Below are 25,076 nucleotides of genomic sequence, written 5' to 3' on the forward strand. Positions count from 1 at the left end.
GGGATCTCGTGGATACAGAAAGTTGCGGCGGTGGAATTAGGTTTTTGGCTCTTCTTCTGTTCATTTGGGGGTACGTAGGTATATATAGGAGGAAGAAGTACGTCGATGGAGCTCTGAGGGGCCCACGAGGCAGGGGGCGCGCCCTAAGGGGGGCGCCCCCACCCTCGTGGCCGCCTCTCTGATGCCTTGGCGTAGGGTCCAAGTCTCCTGGATCACGTTCGGTGAGAAAATCACGTTCTCAAAGGTTTCATTCCGTTTGGACTCTGTTTGATATTTTGTTTCTTCGAAACACTGAAATAGGCAAAAAACAGCAATTCTGGGCTGGGCCTCCGGTTAATAATTTAGTCCCAAAAATAATATAAAAGTGGAAAATAAAACCCAATATAGTCCAAAACAGTAGATAATATAGCATGGAGCAATCAAAAATTATAGATACGTTGGAGACGTATCAGAAATCAATATCAAACGAGTCCAAATGGAATGTAACTTTACGATGATTTTTTATGGGCCAGAAGAAAGGCAATGTGCCATGTTTGCACCTAGGGGTGCCCCGAGGGGGGCACAACCCACCACGACGCGCCAGGAGGCCCTGGCGCGCCCAGGTGGGTTGTGCCCACCTCGGGTGCCCCCCGGACCGCCTCTTTGCTCTATAAATACCCAAATATTCCCAAAACCCTAGGGGAGTTGATGAAATATTCATCCAGCCTCCGCAGAGTCCAGAAACACCAGATCCAATCTAAACACCATCACAGAGCGGTTCACCACTTCCATTGGTGCCTCTCCGATGATGTGTGAGTAGTTCCTTGTAGACTTTCGGGTCCGTAGTTAGTAGCTAGATGGATTCATCTCTCTCTCTCTCTCTCTCTCTCTCTCTCTCTCTCTTTATTCTCAATACAATGGTCTCTTGGAGATCCATATGATGTAACTCTTTTGCGGTGTGTTTGTTGGGATCGATGAACTTCGAGTTTATGATCAGATCTATGTTTTTATATCCATGAAAGTATTTGAGTTTCTTTGATCTATTTTATGCATGATCTCTTATAGCCTCGTATTTCTTCTCTGATATTTGGGTTTTGTCTGGCCAACTCGATCTATTTATCTTGCAATGGGGAGAGGTGCCCGTTAGTGGGTTCGATCTTACGGTGCTTGATCCCAGTGACAGAAAAGGAACCGACACATATGTATCGTTGCCACTAAGGATAAAAAGACGAGATCTATATCTACCTCCATATAGATAAACGGATCTTGTCTACATCATGTCATCGTTCTTATTGCATTACTTCGTTTTTCCATGAACTTAATACACTAGATGCATGCTGGATAGCGGTCGATGTGTGGAGTAATAGTAGTAGATGCAGGCAGGAGTCGGTCTACTAATCTTGGACGTGATGCCTATGTAATGATCATTGCCTGGATATTGTCATAATTATTTGATGTTCTATGAATTTCCCAACAGTAATTTGTTTACCAGCGTTTGCTATTTTTCTCGAGAGAAGCCACTAGTGAAACCTACGGCCCCGGGTCTTATTTCTCATATATTTGCCTTTGCGATCTACTTTTTCCTTGCTTTTATTTTCAGATCTATTAAACCAAAATTCCAAAAATACCTTGCTGCAATTTATTTTATTTGGCGTTCGATCTATCAATATTTACAACTTTCTCCTGTCACACGCCAATTTCTGGCGCCGTTACCCGAAAGGGGTTGACAACCCCTTTAACTCGTCGGGTTGCGAGGTGTTGTTATTTGTGTGCAAGGGCCGTTTACATTGTGTTGCTTGGTTCTCCTACTGGTTCGATACCTTGGTTTCATAACTGAGGGAAATACTCTACCGTCGCTGTGCTACATCATCCCTCCCTCTTCGGGGAAATACCGACGCAGTTCCAACTGCCATCAGGTTCTCGGCTCCTTTTCTATCAGTGATATGTAAATCAAATTCTTGTAGCAAGAGAAACCATCCAATAAGTCTAGGTTTAGCATCTTTCTTTTCCATAAGATATTTAATAGCAGCATGATCGGTGTGAACAATTACTTTCGAATCAACAATGTAAGGTCTAAATTTATCACAAGCAAATACCATTGCTAAGAATTCTTTTTCAGTAGTAGCATAATTTCATTGAGCATTGTCTAGAGTTCTACTAGCATAATGAATAACATTAAGTTTCTTATCAACTCTTTGTCCTAGAACAACACCAACAGCATAATCACTAGCATCACACATAATTTCAAAAGGCAAGTTCCAATCAGGTGGTTGAACAATAGGTGCATAAATTAAGGCTTTCTTGAGTGTTTCAAAGGCTTCTAAACAATCATCATCAAAAACAACAGGAACATCCTTTTGCAAAAGGTTTGTAAGAGGCCTAGAAATTTTAGAAAAGTCTTTGATAAATCTCCTATAGAAACCAGCATGACCTTGGAAACTACGAATACCTTTGATATCTTTAGGACATGGCATTTTCTCAATTGCATCAACCTTAGCTTTGTCCACTTCAATACCTCTTTCAGAAATTTTATGACCCAAGGCAATGCCTTCATTAACCATAAAGTGGCACTTCTCCCAATTCAAGACAAGATTTTTTTGTTCACATCTCCGCAAAACTCGATCAAGATTGCTTAAACAATCATCAAAAGACTTCCCATAAACAGAGAAATCATCCATGAAAACCTCAACAATCTTTTCACAAAAGTTAGAGAATATAGCACTCATATATCTTTGAAAGGTAGCAGGTGCATTGCATAAGCCAAAAGGCATACGTCTATAAGCATAAGTTCCAAAGGGACAAGTAAAAGTGGTCTTTTCTTGATCAGGTTGAGAAACAGGTATTTGTGAAAAGCCAGAATATCCATCAAGGAAGCAAAAATGTGTGTGCTTAGATAATCTTTCTAGCATTTGATCAATAAAAGGCATAGGGTAATGATCTTTTCTAGTTGCTTTGTTTAATTTTCTAAAATCAATTACCATTCTATAACCTGTAACAATTCTTTGTCGAATAAGTTCATTCTTATCATTAGGAACACTGTAATACCTCCTTTTTTAGGGACACAATGAACAAGACTTACCCATCTACTATCAGCTATAGGATAGATTAATTATACCTGCTTACAGAAGTTTTAAGATTTCCATTCTTACCACTTCCTTCATTTTTGGATTTAACCGACGTTGGTGATCAACAACGGGTTTAGCATCAGGTTCCATATTAATCTTGTGCTGACATAGAGTGGGACTAATGCCCTTTAAATCATCAAGAGTATATCCAATAGTAGCTCGGTGCTTCCTTAGAACTTTCAATAATCTTTCTTCTTCATGTTTTGAAAGGTTAGCACTAATAATAACAGGATATATCTTCTTTTCATCAAGATAAGCATATTTCAAAGTGTCTGGCAATTGTTTTAATTCAAACACAGGATCACCTTTAGGTGGAGGAGGACCTCCTAGATTTTCAATAGGCAAATTGTGTTTAAGCAAAGGACATTGTTCAAAGAAAATCTTATCTATTTCATTTCTTTCATGCATATGTAAATCATTGTCATGGTCTAGCAAATATTGTTCTAGTGGATCAGTAGGAGGTACATCAATAGAAGCAAGACCAATTAATTCAGCTTACTAGGAAATTCTTTTTCATGAAGTTTTCTACTAAACTTGGAAAAATTAAACTCATGACTCATCACCAAAACTAACATCGACAGTTTGTTTCTCACACTCTATTCTAGCATTAACAGTGTTCAGGAAAGGTCTACCAAAGATAATGGGACAGAAGTCATCTTGTGGGGAACCAAGAACAAGAAAATCAGTAGGGTATTTTATTGTCCCACACAAGACTTCAACATCTCTAACAATCCCAATTGGTGATATAATGTCTCTATTAGCAAGTTTGATAGTAACATCTATGTCTTCTATCTTTGCGGGTGCTATGTCATTCATAATTTCTTGTTATAAGGAATAAGGAATAGCACTCACGCTAGCACCTATGTCACATAAACCATGATAACATTGATCTCCTATGTTAACTGAGACAACGGGCATGCCAACAACAGGTCTATATTTATCCTTTTTATCAGGTTTGGCAATTCTAGCAGATTCTTCACAAAAGTAAATAACATGCCAATCTATATTTTCTTCCAAGAGATCCTTAACCATATACTAGGTTCTACTTTAATTTGTTCATCAGGTTTAGGCGTTCTAATATAGCTTTTGTTGACCACAGTTGAGACTTTAGCATGTTCCTTTATCCTAACAGGGAAAGGTTGTTTCTCAATATAAGCAGTAGGAACAACTGGATCAATATTATAAATTATAGTTTCTTCTTTAACTGGTACCGGTTCTTTAATTTCTTCTTCAATACGTGGGTGATATTTAAACCACTTCTGTCTAGGGAGATCAACATGAGTAGCAAAATATTCACAAAAGGAAGCTACTATCTCAGAGTCAAGTCCATATTTAGTGCTAAACTTTTGAAAAGCATCAGTAGTCATAAAAGATTTAACACAATCATACTTAAGTTTAATACCCGACTCTTTATCTTCATCGAGTTCCCAATCTTCAGAGTTGCGTTTAATTCTTTCCAAAAGATCCCACCGGAATTCAATAGTCTTCTTCATAGAAGAACCAGCACAAAGAAGTATCAAGCATGGTTTGATCAATACGAGAAAGCTGAGCATAAAAATTCTGGATAATAATTTCTCTTGAGAGCTCATAATTGGGTCATGAGTTTAACATTGACTTCAGCCTCCCCCAAGCTAGAGCGATACTTTATCCTTCACGAGGCCAAAAATTATATATATAATTCCGATCACGATGAACTAGATGCATAGGATAATTTTTTTGATGAAACTCCAATCGATTCCAATTCCAGGATTCAATATCATCGCATAGCCTATACTATGCCAATGCTTTTCCCTTCAAAGATAAAGGGAAAACCTTCTTCATAACTTCATCTCCGGGTAAACCTGCAAGCTTGAACAATTCACAAATTTGTTCTACATATATCAAGTGCATATCAGGATGTTCGGTTCTGTCTCCTACATAAGGATTAGCTAACAGTTGTTCTATCATACCCGAAGGAATTTCATATTCAATATTTTCAGTAGGTGCAGTAGGTTGAGGGGTAGCTAATTGTGGTTCCGGTCGAGGTGAAGATACCCCGAACAAACCCCTCAAAGGATTGTTTTCCATAGTAACAAGTGAAGATAAATTTCAGCACACTATATAAATGTTTCCTTACCAAATCCCACTTACCAAAGGCGCTTCACTCCCCGGCAACGGCGCCAGAAAATAGCCTTGATGACCCACAAGTATAGGGGATCAATTGTAGCTCTTTTCAATAAGTAAGAGTGTCGAACCCAATGAGGAGCAGAAGGAAATGACAAGTGGTTTTCAGCAAGGTAATGTCTGCAAGTGCTGAAATTGTAAGTAACAGAGTAGTTTGATAGCCAGATAATTTGTAACGAGCAAATACGATAATAGTAGAAAAAGTGCAGCAAGGTAGCCCAATCCTTTTGAGGCAAAGGACAGGCCAAAACATTTTCTTATGATAAGCAGAGCGTTCTTGAGGGTACACGGGATTTTCATCTAGTCACTTTCACCATGTTGGTTTGATTCGTGTTCGCTACTTTGATAATTAGATATGTGGATGGACCGGTGCTTAGGTATTGTTCTTACTTGAAGAAACCTCCTACTTATGATTAAACCTCCCACAAGCATCCGCAACTACGAGAAAAGTATTAAGAATAAATTCTAACCATAGCATTAAACCGGTCCCTTACGAAATAGCGCATAAACTGATGTTTAAGCTTCTGTCACTCTCGCAACCCATCATCTAATTGCTACTCCATAATGCATTCTCTTATTCCCAAGTATGGTGAAGTGTCATGTAGTCAACGTTCACATGACACCACTAAGGGAATCACAACATACATACTATCAAAATATCAAACACATATCAAGTTCACATGATTACTTGCAACATGATTTCTCTCGTGACCTCAAGAACAGAAGTAACTACTCACAAATGACAATCATGCTCAAGATAAGAGGGGTATTCAATAGCATATTGGATCTGAACATATAATCTTTCACCAAATAAACCATATAGTAATCAACTACAAGATGTAATCAACACTGCTAGTCACCCACAAGCACCAATCTATAGTTCCGGTAACAAGATTGAACACAAGAGATGAACTAGGGTTTGAGAGGAGATGGTGTTGTTGAAGATGTTGATGGAGATTGCCCTCCCCAGGATGGGAGAGTTGTTGGTGATGATGATGACGATGATTTCCCCCTCTGGGAGGGAAGTTCCCCCGGCGGAATCGCTCAGCCGGAGGGCAAAAATGCTCCTGCCCAAGTTCCGCCTCGAGATGGCGGTGCTCCATACCGAAAGTCCTCTCCTTATTTTTTTTCTAGGTCAAAATGACTTATATACCAGAAGATGGGCACCGGAAGTGGGCCTGGGTGAGCAATACCCACCAGGGTGCGCCTGGGCTCCCTGGCGCGCCCAGGTGGGTTGTGCCCACCTGGTGGGCCTCCTCTGGTTCTTATTTGCTCCAATATTCTTCATATATTCCATAAAAATTCTTCGTGAAGTTTTAGCTTGTTTGGAGTTGTGCAGAATAGGTAGCCTGACGTAGCTTTCCCAGGTCCAGATTTCCAACTGCCAGAATTCTCCCTCTTTGTGTATACCTTGCATAGTATGGGAGAAAAGGCATTAGAATTACTCCAGAAAGCATTATTATGGATAAAAACATCATAAATAATAGTAGGAAAATATGATGCAAAATGGACGTATCAGTGCATCCCTCCCTATGGATATTCTGATGTAGCCCTGCTTACTGAAGTTGTTTAGATGGACGGCCTGAAGCAGGTGGCGTGCGGTACGACCATTACTACAAGCAGGCACGCCCGTACCATGCGTCATCTCACACTCTGGGTAGTTTGTCACGCCTCCTATTGACTTGTCTTCTTCACCAAACTTTGTATTTCCTTCTATGCGATGATAATCTTTCATGGTTGAGCCCATTTCCTGTTGGAACCCATTAAATAGATGATTTCACAATTTCTTACATCCATTAGTCCTCACTATCGATATCAGAGTTATTCTATCAAAAAATCTCAGATTATCCTGTTTAAACAATGGTTGAATGAGCACAGAAATATGGTCATCAATGGACATGCCCATGTGGACTAGGAGCTTGAGCTTCGTGAGGATATAAGCGAGAATGAGAAAACTGCAATGATGGAGAGCGCAACGAAGATGGAGGTCCTTTACGATGAACAGATTAACTAAGGTGAATTACAAACTACAAGATTGGGAGGGGCACTGGGGAGGGTGAGCCGAAACAAAGAAGAGAAGACAGAGATGGATCGATAGAGAAATGGAGAGATACATTGAAAGAGGTGTAGAAGTGGAAGGGATTATGTTATATAGAAGAGGAGTTTTATACCTGGGTGCAAAATGTGGGCTTGTTTACACGGATGTTCTCCCATTGCCGGGTAGAATATTTGTACCTTCATCACTGTATTAATAGACATAACACTTAGCTCTTGTTCGACAGTCATGATAACAATGCCACCACAGACCAATATTTAATTTTTGACCCGCGAGTGGTGATTATTTTCGCTGAAACCAGTGGCGGAGCTAGAAGCATGTTACGCCTGGGGCTGTTCTATGTTGAGTGATAAATTTTCATGATTTTCTGTACTTTGTATAAAGGAATTACAAGGAAAGTTGTTACTAGGCCTGGGGCTATAGCCCCAACTGCCCCAGGCTTGTCTCCGCCACTGGCTGAAACTAGATCATCTGTTGGCATCACCCTTATCAATAGTCAAATGTACCGTTGACAAACACACTAAGAGCAATTCCAATAGCTCCCATGAACCTGGAAATATTTTAAAGGACCCGTGAAACCACCCCCACCTTCCCTTAACCACGAAAAGATAGTTCTTTCCGTATAATTTGACGGGTAAAAACCCACATGAAAGTTCAGGATGTGTGCCCTGCGCCGCCATGTTGCCCCTTCGTCGCTCCTCTCCGCCGCGTCACCATGCCACCGCTAGGACGGCCGCCTCTTGTGCCCAGCTCCACCATGCCGGCCGCCACCGCTAGGATGCCCCCCTTCGCTTCCCCACCTCATCGAGATGGCCGCCGACGCGCCTCCCTAGCTGTACCACCTCACCGGTCCGCCTGCTCCGGCGGCTGTTGCCACACTTCCCAATGCTGCGTCACCGGCTTGCAGTCCCAACGATGTTTAGTGGGGGAAAAGGAAAACAAGATTTTAGGGGAAGAAATTTTACGGGAACTGAGAAAAGTAGCTTTCTGACAATTCCGGCAAATTATGCGATCATACCATGAAAGCACTTTTATGAAAAGGTTTTTATAAGATCTGTTGGAGTTGGTCTAAGGCCTATCAGTGGTGACCAGCTAGAGAAGATATACTTATTGGCGGTGACCAGCTAGAGAAGGTATACTTATATTTTACTACTGTTCTTTGCTTATTTTCTTTCATTCGTTAGAAATACCATGCTTTGAACACAAGTTAACAAGGACAATATAAATTATTATTATTATGTGAAAAAACACACTATTATATGTTATTAGTGAACAATAACTCATTATTTACTTTTTCCAGAAAACAAAAAATAATCATTATTATAGATAAGAGTAATAAAGCTACTAATATCTGTTCAGCAACGTGCAGATAGTAAATAGGAAAATGTCACTAGACAACATTATTTGAGAAAAAGACATGTCCATTGGGAAAGTCTTGGCTGTTGGGTAACCAAAAGAACAGCGCAATACTACTCATCTTAGAAACAAAAAATGGAACATCGTATCATCTTTAAAGAAAGTTATAAAATGGGAGAATCATGACAAAAAAAATATCGTATGCTCCAACCCAAAATGACAAGGACACGAGGAACATTTGCATCAAGCCCCTTCTATCATCGCAAAATGTAAATACTAATTTACATGTACCACCCATACGAAAACCAAAATCAGACCAAAGACACACTAGTGAGGAAGCAAAGCAGCGGTGCAACGTTTCACTTTAGTTCCCTAACTAGAAGAAATTACAAACCCGTACCCTGTCCGGCGCTATCTCCCTCCGCCGTTGGCAGCGGCGGCGCCGTCCTCAGCGAGCGAGGCCCGGCAGTTGGGGCAGGAGGTGTGCGTGGCGAGCCACATGTCGATGCAGCGGACGTGGAATCCGTGGTGGCACCGCGGGAGCACGCGTACCTTCTCGCCGTCGGCGAACTCGCCGAGGCAGATGGCGCACTCCGTGGCCGTGGCTGGGAGGGCGCCGCCGGACGACTTGGCTCCGCCGTACACCTCCACGGGTATCTTCCTCAGCGCCTTCCTCTTGAGCCCCGCCTGCACGTGCACGGATGTCGTCGTCCTCGCCGTGGTGGCGCTGGCCGCGAGGCTCGACGACGGCGCGAGCCGGCGGCCGCAGTGGAGCACGCAGCGGATGACGGAGTTGAGCCCAAGCGCGAAAATGAGAACGCAGAGCAGCGCGGCCAGGATGATCACCATGTTGGCGTCGAAGTTGGCGTTGCTCCCCGCAGCGGCCGGCGATGCCAAGGTGCCGCCCGCCGCCGCGGCCGCCGCGGGGGTGACCAGCGGCGTGGCCTCCCCTGCGTCGCTGAGCCGCCGCATGGTGTGCCTGCGTACCAGCTGAGCTCGCGAGCTGCTGATGGACGTGTGTGTGGTGGTTTCGGGAAGAAATCAAGAGAGCGTTTTGGTTCGGGATATGATCGAGTAGTGCATACATGGGAATCGAGACATCTTCTTTTCTTTTCCTTGGCGCAGCTGCGAAAGTGAAAGTGAAAGCGAAAGCTGTGTGTATTCGTGTGTGCATCCTCGCGAGTCTCTTTTAGACATATACAGATATACTTTTCGTGTAAGAGATGCTAACCCTAGCTAGGTAGCTAGTCGGCAAATTTAGGAAATTGAGGGAATATTGTTGTTGGATTTTGCTTTTCTCTAGAAACATAGAGGACCCAACTCGACGAGAGTAATCACGTCTCGCTAGTGGCCGCCATATTTTTTTTCCCCGCTATGTCTGCCGGCCGTGCGTGTTGTTGTGGTTTCGATTTCGACTAGATGCCACTCCTCTGTTCCTGCCCATACTCAGCTGCAACGTGGGTCTCATATCTCGGCTGAAACGAGAGAGTCCAACAGCTATTCGGACCTTGATGATGTCTACATTTCGGCACACAGAGAGCGAAAGCCCTCATTCATATAGGGGCTTGATGTGTGTGGTCCAATCACCCAGTGATTGATCATCGTGAAACAACTTGGTCTTTTTTCGTTTCTGCCTACGGTATCTTTCGTTCATTTTTTAACACAGTAAAATAGCATATGCTCACAAAATGCACATCTAACATCTTAGGATTAATGAAGTCACTACAAAGGTCTTATAGTCAGCAATAATGTCATCTGTCACTAAATAAACATTACCAAAAAGTCTGAAATAAATTAAGAGACATACGAGCACAGTGTCAAGCCTAGGACGTGAACCCTAGGTCGATTCTGTCACAAGATCCTAACCATCCGAGCTGAGGTCAATTGGTCTATTTTTTGTTCAATTGACTAGTGAAATTGAGCACTTATCGTTTTACCCACATAATTTAGCTGTACCGAGCATCATTTTGTGGCAATAACACGTACATGCGGTCAGCCTAGAAAAAAACACGTACATGCGGTCCGTGTGAGAGTGGGTCGTTTCGATTCTTTGCCAAAACGTGCATCCAAGAACGGAAGCAGTTGGACCTACTTTTCGTTGTTCCATGTCCTCCTAATATTCCTCCACTGATTGCATCATTAGTTTAGCGTGTTTGCTATTGGCAAGTTACCCGAATTTGCAACTCGTGTCAGTCGATTTGAGTTGATCGAAAAAAGCCAGTCGATTTGCGCAACCCCGAGGCGAAGATGGGCTGTGAGGCACGGGGACGCCGGCGAGGCCGAGCCACGAGCGACCTGGAGCCTGGACAACGTTGCCGGTGGAGGTGAATCAGAGGTTGATGATGTGTTCAGATGCGGGTAGGCTACGGGGAGGTTGTTGGCGATGGAACCTTGTGGGAGTTTAGCGGAAGGTAAGGCGACAGCAATACGGCTTGGGTAAAAAATAATTAGAAGAGGAATCACCCTCGGCCTCTGCATCTAGAAGATGCATGCGGTCATATTATTTATTATTCACAAAGACCTTACAAATAAATACAACAGTAAGCCCGAGACCACCATCTAGACGGCACCTATCGCTACTCCTATCCTCTTGATGAAGGTGTGCCGAATGTCCGGACCAAATATCAAAGAGACATCGCACAAAAGCCTAACATCTAACGCCGGATGCCCCATCCAAAGCCACATAGGCGGGACTGGGTAACACTCCAGTCCGGCACACTCTCAGTGAGTACCACTTGCCGCAATGTACGGCTTGGGCAAAATGGGTCGGCGAGCGGAGTGTGGCAGCCCCACTGGCCACAGGTAGAGACGATCAGCGGTACGAGGGTGGGGTCGCGAGGGGGAAAGAGTTGGTTGGGGGAGGAAGAATGTTACGTTCCCGATCTAGTTCTCTCTTGAATTCACTGGGTTACAGGTAAACAAGGTTTGATACACACTGTTCCGAGAAAGGAAATGTAAACAGAGAAAGGAGAAGGAGCTGGCGATGTCGAGTCGTTGCCTGATCCAATCGGATGCCTTTTCGTGTGTGATCCTTGCCTTAAGTAGCTCTAAGTCTTGAGGTCACTGGGGCCCTCTTGTCATTGAGCCAGTCAGGTCCAACATATCTCATGTTTGGCCGGCTGATCCGAGGAGGCCTAGCGATGACGCAGTCTTCCTCCTGATAGGTCCCCGCGGAAGTGGATCTATTGATCTGGCCATCAGGGATCCTAACATCCCTCCCTCCTTGAGGGCATGTACAATGGTAGCATATGGATACATATGCATCATGACAAAAAGCAATTTGAAGCATATGTGTTGATTTTTTTCTCCCCAATGCAAGCTACTACTAGTGGACCTAATCAAAGAATAGAAAGTGACTCTCACTACACATGCATCCCTTCTCTCCATTTCAACTTTTCCAACTTTATGCACTAGACCACACTTTTTGTCTCTAAGCACCCGCCTCCTGGAGAGGATCCCGCTTCCCCATCCGAGTCTACTTTTTCTGTTATCCGATCCTACATGGCATGTGAGGCATCACCCTGGGGCTATGCATTGGCCATGCCCTGAGCGACGGCTTTGAAGGAAATATGCCCTAGAGGCAATAATAAAGTTATTATTTATTTCCTTATATCATGATAAATGTTTATTATTCATGCTAGAATTGTATTAACCGGAAACATAATGCATGTGTGAATACATAGACAAACAGAGTGTCACTAGTATGCCTCTACTTGACTAGCTCGTTGATCAAAGATGGTTATGTTTCCTAACCATAGACATGAGTTGTCATTTGATTAATGGGATCACATCATTAGGAGAATGATATGATTGACTTGACCCATTCCGTTAGCATAGCACTTGATCGTTTAGTTTGTTGCTATTGCTTTCTTCATGACTTATACATGTTTCTATGACTATTAGATTATGCAACTCCCGTTTACCAGAGGAACACTTTGTGTGCCACCAAACGTCACAACGTAACTGGGTGATTATAAAGGTGCTTTACAGGTGTCTCCGAAGGTACTCGTTGGGTTGGCGTATTTCGAGATTAGGATTTGTCACTCCGATTGTCGGAGAGGTATCTCTGGGCCCTCTCGGTAATGCACATCACTTAAGCCTTGCAAGCATTGCAACTAATGAGTTAGTTGTAGGATGATGTATTACGGAATGAGTAAAGAGACTTGCCGGTAACGAGATTGAACTAGGTATTGAGATACCGACGATCGAATCTCGGGCAAGTAACATACCGATGACAAAGGGAACAACGTATGTTGTTATGCGGTCTGACCGATAAAGATCTTCGTAGAATATGTGGGAGCCAATATGAGCATCCAGGTTCCGCTATTGGTTATTGACCGGAGACGTGTCTCGGTCATGTCTACATTGTTCTCGAACCCGTAGGGTCCGCACGCTTAAGGTTTCGATGACAGTTATATTATGAGTTTATGAGTTTTGATGTACCTAAGGAGTTCGGAGTCTCGGATGAGATCGGGGACATGACGAGGAGTCTCGAAATGGTTGAGACGTAAAGATCGATATATTGGACGACTATATTCAGACATCGGAAAGGTTCCGAGTGATTCGGATATTTTTCGGAGTACCGGAGAGTTACGGGAATACGTATTGGGCCTTATTGGGCCATAAGGGAAAGAAGGAAAAGGGCCTCAAGGGTGGCCGCACCCCTCCCCTTAGTCTGGTCCGAATTGGACTAGGGAAGAGGGGCGCCCCCTTCCTTCCTTCTCCTTTTCCCTTCCTCTTTTTCTATTCCATATGGGAGGTGGAATCCTACTAGGACTAGGGAGTCCTAGTAGGACTCCACACTTGGCGCGCCCCCTCCTAGGGCCGGCCTCCTCCTCCCTTGCTCCTTTATATACGGGTGCAGGGGGGCACCCCAAAGATATAACAATTGATCATTGATCTCTTAGCTGTGTGCGATGCCCCCCTTCCACCATAATCCTCGATAATATTGTAGCGGTGCTTAGGCGAAGCCCTGCGACGGTAGAACATCAAGATCGTCACCACGCCATTGTGCTGACGGAACTCTTCCCCGACATTCTACTGGATCGGAGTTCGGGGATCGTCATCGAGCTGAACGTGTGCTAGAACTCGGAGGTGCCGTAGTTTCGGTGCTTGATCGGTCGGGCCGTGAAGACGTACGACTACATCAAACGCGTTGTGCTAACGTTTCCGCTTCCGGTCTACGAGGGTATGTAGACAACACTCTTCCCTCTCGTTGCTATGCATCACCATGATCTTGCGTGTGCGTATGAATTTTTTTTGAAATTACTACGTTCCCCAACAGTGGCATCCGAGCCCAGGTTTTATGCGTTGATGTTGTGCACGAGTAGAACACAAGTGAGTTGTGGGCGATATAAGTCATACTGCTTACCATCATGTCACACTTTGGTTCGGCGGTATTGTTGGATGAAGCGGCCCGGACCGACATTACGTGTACGCTTACGCGAGACTGGTCCTACCAACGTGTTTTGCACACAGGTGGCTGGCGGGTGTCAGTTTCTCCAACTTTAGTTGAACCGAGTGTGGCTACGCCCGGTCCTTGCGAAGGTTAAAACAGCACCAACTTGACAAACTATCCTTGTGGTTTTGATGTGTAGGTAAGAACGGTTCTTGCTAAGCCCATAGCAGCCACGTAAAACTTGCAACAACAAAGTAGAGGACGTCTAACTTGTTTTTGCAGGGCATGTTGTGATGTGATATGGTCAAGACGTGATGAGATATAAGTTGTTGTATAAGATGATCATGTTTTGTTGAAGTTATCGGCAACTGGCAGAAGCCTTATGGTTGTCTCTTTATTGCATAAGATGCAAGCACTAAATAATTGCTTTACTTTATCGATATGCGATAGCAATAGTTGCACGAGCAATAGTTGGCGAGACGACCATGTGACGACACATTGATATAGATCAAGATGATGGAGATCATGGTGTCATGCCGGTGACGATGGAGATCATGATAGTACTTTGCAGATGGAGATCAAAGGCGCAAGATGATCATGGCCATATCATGTCACATATTATGATTGCATATGATGTTTATCTTTTATGCATCTTATTTTGCTTAGTTCGACGGTAGCTTTATAAGATGATCCCTTACTAAAATTTCAAGGTATAAGTGTTCTCCCTGAGTATGCACCGTTGCCATAGTTCTTCGTGCCCAGACACCACGTGATGATCGGGTGTGATAAGCTCTACGTCCATCTACAACGGGTGCAAGCCAGTTTTGCTCACGCAGAATACTCAAGTTAAACTTGACGAGCCTAGCATATGCAGATATGGCCTCGGAACACTGAGACCGAAAGGTCGAGCATGAATCATATAATAGATATGATCAACATAATGATGTTCACCATTGAAAGCTACTCCATTTCACGTGATGATCGGTTATGGTTTAGTTGATTTGGATCATGTGATCACTTAGATGATTAGAGGGATGTCTATCTAAGTGGGAGTTCTTAAGTAATATGATTAATTGAACTTTAATTTATCATGAATTTAGTCCTGGTAGTATTAGCATATCTATGTTGTAGATCAATAGCTCGTGATGTTGCTCCCCGTTTAATTTTTATATGTTCCTAGAGAAAACTAAGTTGAAAAATGTTAGTAGCAATGATGCGGATTGGATCCGTGATCTGAGGTTTATCCTCATTGCTGCACAGAAGAATTATGTCTTTGATGCACCGCTAGGTGAAAAACCTATTGCAGGAGCAGATGCAGATGTTATGAACATTTGGCTAGCTCAATATGATGACTACTTGATAGTTTAGTGCACCATGCTTAAACGACTTAGAATCGGGACTTCAAAGACGTTTTGAACGTCATGGACCATATGAGATATTCCAGGAGTTGAAGTTAATATTTCAAGCAAATACCCGAGTTGAGAGATATGAAGTCTCCAACAAGTTCTATAGCTAAAAGATGGAGGAGAATAGCTCAAGCAGTGAGCATGTGCTCAGATTGTCTGGGTACTACAATCGCTTGAATCAAGTGGGAGTTAATCTTCCAGATAAAATAGTGATTGACAGAATTCTCTAGTCACCATCACCAAGTTAGTAGAACTTCGTGATGAACTATGATATGCAAGGGATAACAGAAACGATTCCCAAGCTCTTCGTAATGCTGAAATCGACGAAGGTAGAAATCAAGAAAAATATCAAGTGTTGATGGTAGACAAGACCACTAGTTTCAAGAAAAGGGCAAATGGAAGAAGGGGAACTTCAAGAAGAACGGCAAGCAAGTTGCTGCTCAAGTGAAGAAGCCCAAGTCTGGTCCTAAGCCTGAGACTAAGTGCTTCTACTGCAAAGGGACTGGTTACTGGAAGCGGAACTGCCCCAAGTATTTGGCAGATAAGAAGGATGGCAAAGTGAACAAAGGTATATTTGATATATAGATTATTGATGTGTATTTTACTAGTGTTCGTAGCAACCCCTCGGTATTTGAACTGGTTCAGTTTCTAAGAGTAGTAACTCGAAACGGGAGTTGCAGAATGAACAAAGACTAGTTAAGGGTGAAGTGACGATGTGTGTTGGAAGTGGTACCAAGATTGATATGATCATCATCGCACACTCCCTATACTTTCGGGATTAGTGTTAAACCTAAATAAGTGTTATTTGGTGTTTGCATTGAGCATGAATATGATTTAATCATGTTTATTGCAATACGGTTATTCATTTAAGTAAGAGAATAAATTGTTATTCTGTTTACATATATGGTTACACACCCAATGAAAATGGTTCGTTGGATCTCGATCATAGTGATACACATATTCATAATATTGAAACCAAAAGATGCAAAGTTAATAATGATAGTGCAACTTATTTGTGGCACTGCCGTTTAGGTCATATTGATATAAAGCGCATGAAGAAACTCCATGCTGATGGACTTTTGGAATCACTTGATTATGAATCAGTTGATGCTTGCGAACCATGCCTCATGGGCAAGATGACTAAGACTTCGTTCTCCGGAACAATGCAACAAGCAATATATTTGTTGGAAATCTTGCATACTGATGTATGTGGTCCGATGAATATTGAAGCTCGCGGCATGTATCATTATTTTCTGATCTTCACAGATGATTTGAGCAGATATGAGTATATCTACTTGATGAAACACAAGTCTGAAACATTTCAAAAGTTCAAAGAATTTCAGAGTGAAGTGGAGAATCATCGTAACAAAAATAAAAGTTTCAACGATATGATCGCAGAAGTAAAATATTTGAGTTACAAGTTTGGCCTTCAGTTAAAAACAATGTGAAATAGTTTCACTACTCACGCCACCTGGAACACCACAGCATAATGGTGTGTCCAAACGTCATAACTGTACTTTATTAGATATGGTGCAATCTATGATGTCTCTTACCGATCTACCACTATCGTTTTGGGGTTATGCATTAGAGACAGCTGCATTCACGTTACATAGGGCACCATCCAAATCCGTTGAGACAACACCGTATGAACTATGGTTTGGCAAGAAATCTAAGCTGTCGTTTCTTAAAGTTTGAGGTTGCAATGCTTATGTGAAAAAGTTTCAACCAGATAAGCTCTAACCCAAATGGGAGAAGTGCGTCTTCATAGGATACCCAAAAGAAAATGTTGGGTACACCTTCTATCACAGACCCGAAGGCAATATATTCGTTGCTTCGAATGGATCCTTTCTAGAAAAGGAGTTTCTCTCGAAAGAAGTGAGTGGGAGGAAAGTAGAACTTGATGAGGTAACTATACCTGCTCCCTTATTGGAAAGTAGTTCATCACAGAAATCTGTTCCTATGACTACTACACCGATTAGTGAGGAAGCTAATGATGATGATCATGTAACTTCAGATCAAGTTACTACCGAACCTCGTAGGTAAACCAGAGTGAGATCCGCACCAGAGTGGTATGGTAATCCTGTTCTGGAGGTCATGTTACTTGACCATGACGAGCCTACGAACTATGAGGAAGCGATGATGAGCCCAGATTCCGCGAAATTGCTTGAGGCCATGAAATCTGAGATGAGATCCATGTATGAGAACAAAGTATGGACTTTGATTGACTTGCCCATTGATCAACGAGCCATTGATATTAAATGGATCTTCAAGAGGAAGACGGACGTTGATAGTAGTGTCACTATCTACAAAAGCTAGAATTGTCGCAAAAAGGTTTTCGACAAGTTCAAGGTGTTGACTACGATGAGAGTTTCTCACTCGTATCTATGCTTAAGTGTGTCCGAATCATGTTAGTAATTGCCGCATTTTATGAAATCTGGCAAGTGGATAAACAAAACTACATTCCTTAATAGATTTATTAAAGAAGAGTTGTATATGATGCAACAAGAAAGTTTTGTCAATCCTAAAGGTGCTAACAAAATATGCAAGCTCTAGCGATCCATCTTTGGACTGGTGCAAGCATCTCGGAGTTGGAATATACGCTTTGATAAGTTGATCAAAGCATATAGTTTTATACAGACTTGTAGTGAAGCCTGTATTTACAAGAAAGTGAGTGGGAGCACTACAGCATTTCTGATAAGTATATGTGAATAACATATTGTTGATCGGAGATAATGTAGAATTATTCTGCAAAGCATAAAGGAGTGTTTGAAAGGAGTTTTTTTTAAAGAAAGACCTTGGTGAAGCTGCTTACATATTGAGCATCAAGATCTATAGAGATAGAGCAAGACGCTTGATAAGTTTTTCAATGAGTACATACCTTGACAAGATTTTGAAGTAGTTCAAAATGGAACAGTCAAAGAAAGAGTTCTTGCCTGTGTTACAAGGTGTGAAGTTGAGTAAGACTCAAAACCCGACCACGGAAGAAGATAGAGAGAGAATGAAAGTCATTCCCTATGCCTTGGCCATAGGTTCTATAAAATATGCCATGCTGTGTACCAGATCTATTGTATACCCTACACTATTTTTGGCAAGGGAGTACAATAGTGATCTAGGAGTAGATCACTAGACAGCGGTCAAATTATCCTTAGTGAAATAAGGATATGTTTCTCGATTATGGAGGTGACAAAAAGGTTCGTCGTAAAGGGTTACGTCGATGCAAATTTTGACACTGGTCCAGATGACTCTAAATCTCAATCTGGATACATATTGAAAGTGGGAGCAATTAGCTAGAATAGCTCCGTGTAGAGCATTATTGACATAGAAATTTGCAAAATACTTACGGATCTGAATGTGGCAGACCCGTTGACTAAACTTCTCTCACAAGCAAAACATGATCACACCTTAGTACTCTTTGGGTGTTAATCACATAGCGATGTGAACTAGATTATTGACTGTAGTAAAACCCTTAGGGTATTGGTCACATGATGATGTGAACTAGATTATTGACTGTAGTAAAACCCTTAGGGTATTGGTCACATGATGATGTGAACTATGGGTGTTAATCACATGGTGATGTAAACTATTGGTGTTAAATCACATGGCGATGTGAACTAGATTATTGACTCTAGTGCAAGTGGGAGACTGAAGAAAAAATGCCCTAGAGGCAATAATAAAGTTATTATTTATTTCCTTATATCATGATAAATGTTTATTATTCATGCTAGAATTGTATTAACCGGAAACATAATACATGTGTGAATACATAGACAAACAGAGTGTCACTAGTATGCCTCTACTTGACTAGCTCGTTGATCAAAGATGGTTATGTTTCCTAACCATAGACATGAGTTGTCATTTGATTAACGGGATCACATCATTAGGAGAATGATGTGATTGACTTGACTCATTCCGTTAGCATAGCACTTGATCGTTTAGTTTGTTGCTATTGCTTTCTTCATGACTTATACATGTTCCTATGACTATGAGATTATGCAACTCCCATTTACCGGAGGAACACTTTGTGTGCCACCAAACGTCACAACGTAACTGGGTGATTATAAAGGTGCTCTACAGGTGTCTTCCGAAGGTACTTGTTGGCTTGGCATATTTCAAGATTAGGATTTGTCACTCCGATTGTCGGAGAGGTATCTCTGGGCCCTCTCGGTAATGCACATCACTTAAGCCTTGCAAGCATTGCAACTAATGAGTTAGTTGTAGGATGATGTATTACGGAACGAGTAAAGAGACTTGCCGGTAACGAGATTGAACTAGGTATTGAGATACCGATGATCGAATCTCAGGCAAGTAACATACCGATGACAAAGGGAACAACATATGTTGTTATGCGGTCTGACCGATAAAGATCTTCGTAGAATATGTGGGAGCCAATATGAGCATCCGGGTTCCGCTATTGTTTATTGACCGGAGACGTGTCTCGGTCATGTCTACATTGTTCTCGAACCTGTAGGGTCCGCACGCTTAAGGTTTCGATGACAGTTATATTATGAGTTTATGAGTTTTGATGTACCGAAGGAGTTCGGAGTCCCAGATGAGATCGGGGACATGACGAGGAGTCTCGAAATGGTCGAGACGTAAAGATCGATATATTGGACGACTATATTCGTGTTGGGGAACGTAGTAATTTCAAAAAAATTCCTACGCACACGCAAGATCATGGTGATGATATAGCAACGAGGGGAGAGTGTTGTCTACGTACACTCGTAGACCGAAGCGGAAGCGTTGACGCAACGTAGAGGAAGTAGTCGTACGTCCTCCATTTCAACCGATCCAAGTACCGTTACTCCGGCACCTCCGAGTTCTTGACACGCGTACAGCTCGATGACGCACCCTCGATCTCCGATCCAGCAGAGGCGCCGAGGGGGAGTTCCGTCAGCACGACGGCGTGGTGACGATCTTGATGTTCTCCTGTTGCAGGGCTTTGCCTAAGCACCGCTACAATATGACCGAGGTGTAATATCGTGGAGGGGGGCACCGCACACGGCTAAGGAACGATCAATGATCAACTTGTGTGTTCTAGGGTGCCCCCCTACCCCCGTATATAAAGGAGGGAGGGAGGAGGTGGCCGGCCCTAGGGGGGGCGCGCCATGAGGAGGGGGAAACCTACTCCAAGTAGGTTTCCCTCTCTTTTCCTTATCTTATTTGGAGGGGGAAGGAAAGAGTACTAGTATTAGGAAGTAGTACTAGTAGTAGTAATAGGAAGAGGGGGAAGGAGAAAGGAAAGGGGGGGCCGGCCCCCTTCCCCAATTCGGATTGGGCTTGGGGGGGCGCGCCCCCTTCCCTTGCTCCTTCTCTCTTCCTCCTACATGGGCCCAATAAGGCCCATATACCTCCCGGGGGGTTCCGGTAACCTTCCGGGGCTCCAAACTTCTCCGGAACCTTTCCGGTGTCCAAATATATCCGTCCAATATATCAATCTTTATGTCTCGGCCATTTCGAAACTCCTCGTCATGTCCGTAATCATATCCGGGACTCCGAACAACCTTCGGTACATCAAAATACATAAACTCATAATATAACTGTCATCGAAACCTTAAGCGTGCGGACCCTACGGTTCGAGAACGATGTAGACATGACTGAGACACATCTCTGGTCAATAACCAATAGCGGGACCTGGATGCCCATATTGGTTCCTACATATTCTATGAAGATCTTTATCGGTCAAACCGCATAACAACATACGTTGTTCCCTTTGTCATCGGTATGTTACTTGTCCGAGATTCGATCGTCGGTATCCAATACCTAGTTCAATCTCGTTATCGACAAGTCTCTTTACTCGTTCTGTAATACTTCATCTTATAACTAACTCATTAGTTACATGCTTGCAAGGCTTAGGTGATGAGCATTGCCGAGAGGGCCCAAAGATACCTCTCCGACAATCGGAGTGACAAAACCTAATCTCGAATTATGCTAACTCAACATGTACCTTCGGAGACACCTGTAGTACTCCTTTATAATCACCCAGTTACGTTGTGACGTTTGGTAGTACCCAAAGTGTTCCTCCGATAAACGGGAGTTACACAATTCTCATAGTTACAGGAACATGTATAAGTCATGAAGGAAGCAATAGCAGAATACTAAACGATCAAGTGCTAAGCTAACGGGATGGGTCATGTCAATCACCTCATTCTCCTAATGATGTGATCCCATTAATCAAATGACAACACATGTCAATGGTTAGGAAACATAACCATCTTTGATTAATGAGCTAGTCAAGTAGAGGCATACTAGTGACTATATGTTTGTCTATGTATTCACACATGTATCATGTTTCCGGTTAATACAATTCTAGCATGAATAATAAACATTTATCATGATATGAGGAAATAAATAATAACTTTATTATTGCCTCTAGGGCATATTTCCTTCAGTCTCCCACTTGCACTAGAGTCAATAATCTAGATTACATAGTTATGATTCTAACACCCATGGAGTCTTGGTGCTGATCATGTTTTGCTCGTGAGAGAGGCTTAGTCAACGGGTCTGCAACATTCAGATCCGTATGTATCTTGCAAATCTCTATGTCTCCCACTTGGACTTGGTCCCGAATGGAATTGAAGCGTCTCTTGATGTGCTTGGTCCTCTTGTGAAATCTGGATTCCTTTGCTAAGGCAATTGCACCAGTATTGTCATAGAAGATCTTCATTGGTCCCGATGCACTAGGTATGACACCTAGATCGGAAATGAACTCCTTCATCCAGACTCCTTCATTTGCTGCTTCAGAAGCAGCTATGTACTCCGCTTCACATGTAGATCCTGCCACGACGCTTTGTTTAGAACTGCACCAACTTACAGCTCCACCGTTTAATAAAAACACGTATCCGGTCTGCGATTTAGAATCGTCCGGATCAGTGTCAAAGCTTGCATCGACGTAACCATTTACGACTAGCTCTTTGTCACCTCCATATACGAGAAACATATCCTTAGTCCTTTTCAGGTATTTCAGGATGTTCTTGACCGCTGTCCAGTGATCCACTCTTGGATTACTTTGGTACCTACCTACCAAGCTTATTGCTAAGCATACGTCAGGTCTGGTACACAGCATTGCATACATGATAGAGCCTATGGCTGAAGCATAGGGAACATCTTTCATTTTCTCTCTATCTTCTGGTGTGGTCGAGCATTGAGTTTGACTCAACTTCACACCTTGTAGCACAGGCAAGAATCCTTTCTTTGCCTGATCCATTTTGAACTTTTTCAAAATTTTGTCAAGGTATGTACTTTGTGAAAGTCCTATTAAGCGTCTTGATCTATCTCTATAGATCTTGATGCCCAATATGTAAGCAGCTTCACCGAGGTCTTTCATAGAAAAACTTTTTATTCAAGTATCCCTTTATGCTATCCAGAAATTCTATATCATTTCCAATTAATAATATGTCATCAACATATAAAACTAGAAATGCTACAGAGCTCCCACTCACTTTCTTGTAAATACAGGCTTCTCCAAAAGTCTGTATAAAGCCATATGCTTTGATCACACTATCAAAACGTTTATTCCAACTCCGAGATGCTTGCACCAGTCCATAAATGGAACGTTGGAGCTTGCACACTTTGTCAGCACCTTTTGGATCAACAAAACCTTCAGGTTGCATCATATACAACTCTTCTTCTAGAAATCCATTCAAGAATGCAGTCTTGACATCCATTTGCCAAATTTCATAATCATGAAATGCAGCAATAGCCAACATGATTTGGACAGACTTAAGCATCGCTACGGGTGAGAAAGTCTCATCGTAGTCAACCCCTTGAACTTGTCGAAAACCTTTTGCAACAAGTCGAGCTTTGTAGACAGTAACATTACCATCAGCGTCAGTCTTCTTCTTAAAGATCCATTTATTCTCAATGGCTTGCCGATCATCGGGCAAGTCAACCAAAGTCCATACTTTGTTTACATACATGGATCCTATCTCAGATTTCATGGCCTCTAGCCATTTTGCGGAATCTGGGCTCATCATCGCTTCCTCATAGTTCGTAGGTTCATCATGGTCTAGTAACATGACTTCCAGAATAGGATTTCCGTACCACTCTAGTGCGGATCTTACTCTGGTAGACCTACGAGGTTCAGTAGAAACTTGATCTGAAGTTTCATGATCAATATCATTAGCTTCCTCACTAATTGGTGTAGTTGTCACAGGAACCGGTTCTTGTGATGAACTACTTTCCAATAAGGGAGTAGATACAATTATCTCATCAAGTTCTACTTTCCTCCCACTCACTTCTTTCGAGAGAAACTCCTTCTCTAGAAAGGATCCGATTTTAGCAACGAAAATCTTGCCTTCAAATCTGTGATAGAAGGTGTACCCAATTGTCTCCTTTGGGTATCCTATGGAGACACATTTCTCCGATTTGGGTTCGAGCTTATCTGGTTGAAGTTTCTTCACATAAGCATCGCAGCCCCAAACTTTGAGAAACGACAACTTTGGTTTCTTGCCAAACCACAGTTCATAAGGCGTCATCTCAACGGATTTTGATGGTGCCCTATTTAACGTGAATGCGGCCGTCTCTAAAGCATAACCCCAAAACGATAGCGGTAAATCGGTAAGAGACATCATAGATCGCACCATATCAAGTAAAGTACGATTACGACGTTCGGACACACCATTTCGCTGTGGTGTTCCAGGTGGCGTGAGTTGCGAAACTATTCCACATTGTTTCAAATGTAAACCAAACTCGTAACTCAAATATTCTCCTCCACGATCAGATCGTAGAAACTTTATTTTCTTGTTACGATGATTTTCTACTTCACTCTGAAATTCTTTGAACTTTTCAAATGTTTCAGACTTGTGCTTCATTAAGTAGATATACCCACATCTGCTCAAATCATCCGTGAAGGTGAGGAAATAACGATATCCGCCACGAGCCTCAACATTCATCGGACCACATACATCTGTATGTATGATTTCCAACAAATCTGTTGCTCTCTCCATAGATCCGGAGAACGGTGTTTTGGTCATCTTGCCCATGAGGCACGGTTCGCAAGTACCAAGTGATTCATAATCAAGTGATTCCAGAAGTCCATCAGTATGGAGTTTCTTCATGCGTTTTACACCGATATGACCTAAACGGCAGTGCCACAAATATGTTGCACTATCATTATCAACTCTGCATCTTTTGGCTTCAACATTATGAATATGTGTATCACTACTATCGAGATTTAATAAAAATAGACCACTCTTCAAGGGTGCATGACCATAAAAGATATTACTCATATAAATAGAACAACCATTATTCTCTGATTTAAATGAATAACCGTCTCGCATCAAACAAGATCCAGATATAATGTTCATGCTCAACGCAGGCACCAAATAACAATTATTCAGGTCTAAAACTAATCCCGATGGTAGATGTAGAGGCAGCGTGCCGATCGCGATCACATCGACTTTGGAACCATTTCCCACGCGCATCGTCACCTCGTCCTTAGCTAATCTTCGCTTAATCCGTAGTCCCTGTTTCGAGTTGCAAATGTTAGCAACAGAACCAGTATCAAATACCCAGGTGCTACTGCGAGCATTAGTAAGGTACACATCAATAACATGTATATCACATATACCTTTGTTCACTTTGCCATCCTTCTT

The 25,076-nt window shown here is 42.5% G+C and overlaps 1 protein-coding gene across 2 annotated transcripts; it reads right to left on the reverse strand.

Annotated features, from left to right (window-relative positions):
• Positions 1 to 6,664: 6,664 nt before the first annotated feature.
• Positions 6,665 to 9,861, reverse strand: LOC123086462 (RING-H2 finger protein ATL74). 2 transcript variants are annotated; one of them, XM_044508225.1, is made up of 2 exons: positions 9,080 to 9,861; positions 6,665 to 7,017 (listed from the first exon to the last, which is right to left on the reverse strand). In XM_044508225.1, exon 1 carries the CDS (start codon positions 9,649 to 9,651, stop codon positions 9,091 to 9,093), a length of 561 nt encoding a protein of 186 aa, XP_044364160.1. In that variant the 5' UTR covers positions 9,652 to 9,861; the 3' UTR covers positions 6,665 to 7,017; positions 9,080 to 9,090. The 2 variants fall into 2 exon arrangements, with proteins under 2 accessions (XP_044364160.1, XP_044364161.1); XM_044508226.1 differs by lacking the exon at positions 6,665 to 7,017 and adding an exon at positions 7,058 to 8,223.
• Between the last annotated feature and the right edge of the window lie 15,215 nt (positions 9,862 to 25,076).

This window comes from Triticum aestivum, chromosome 4A, assembly GCF_018294505.1.
Source record: "Triticum aestivum cultivar Chinese Spring chromosome 4A, IWGSC CS RefSeq v2.1, whole genome shotgun sequence".
Classification (NCBI taxonomy): Eukaryota; Viridiplantae; Streptophyta; class Magnoliopsida; order Poales; family Poaceae; genus Triticum; species Triticum aestivum.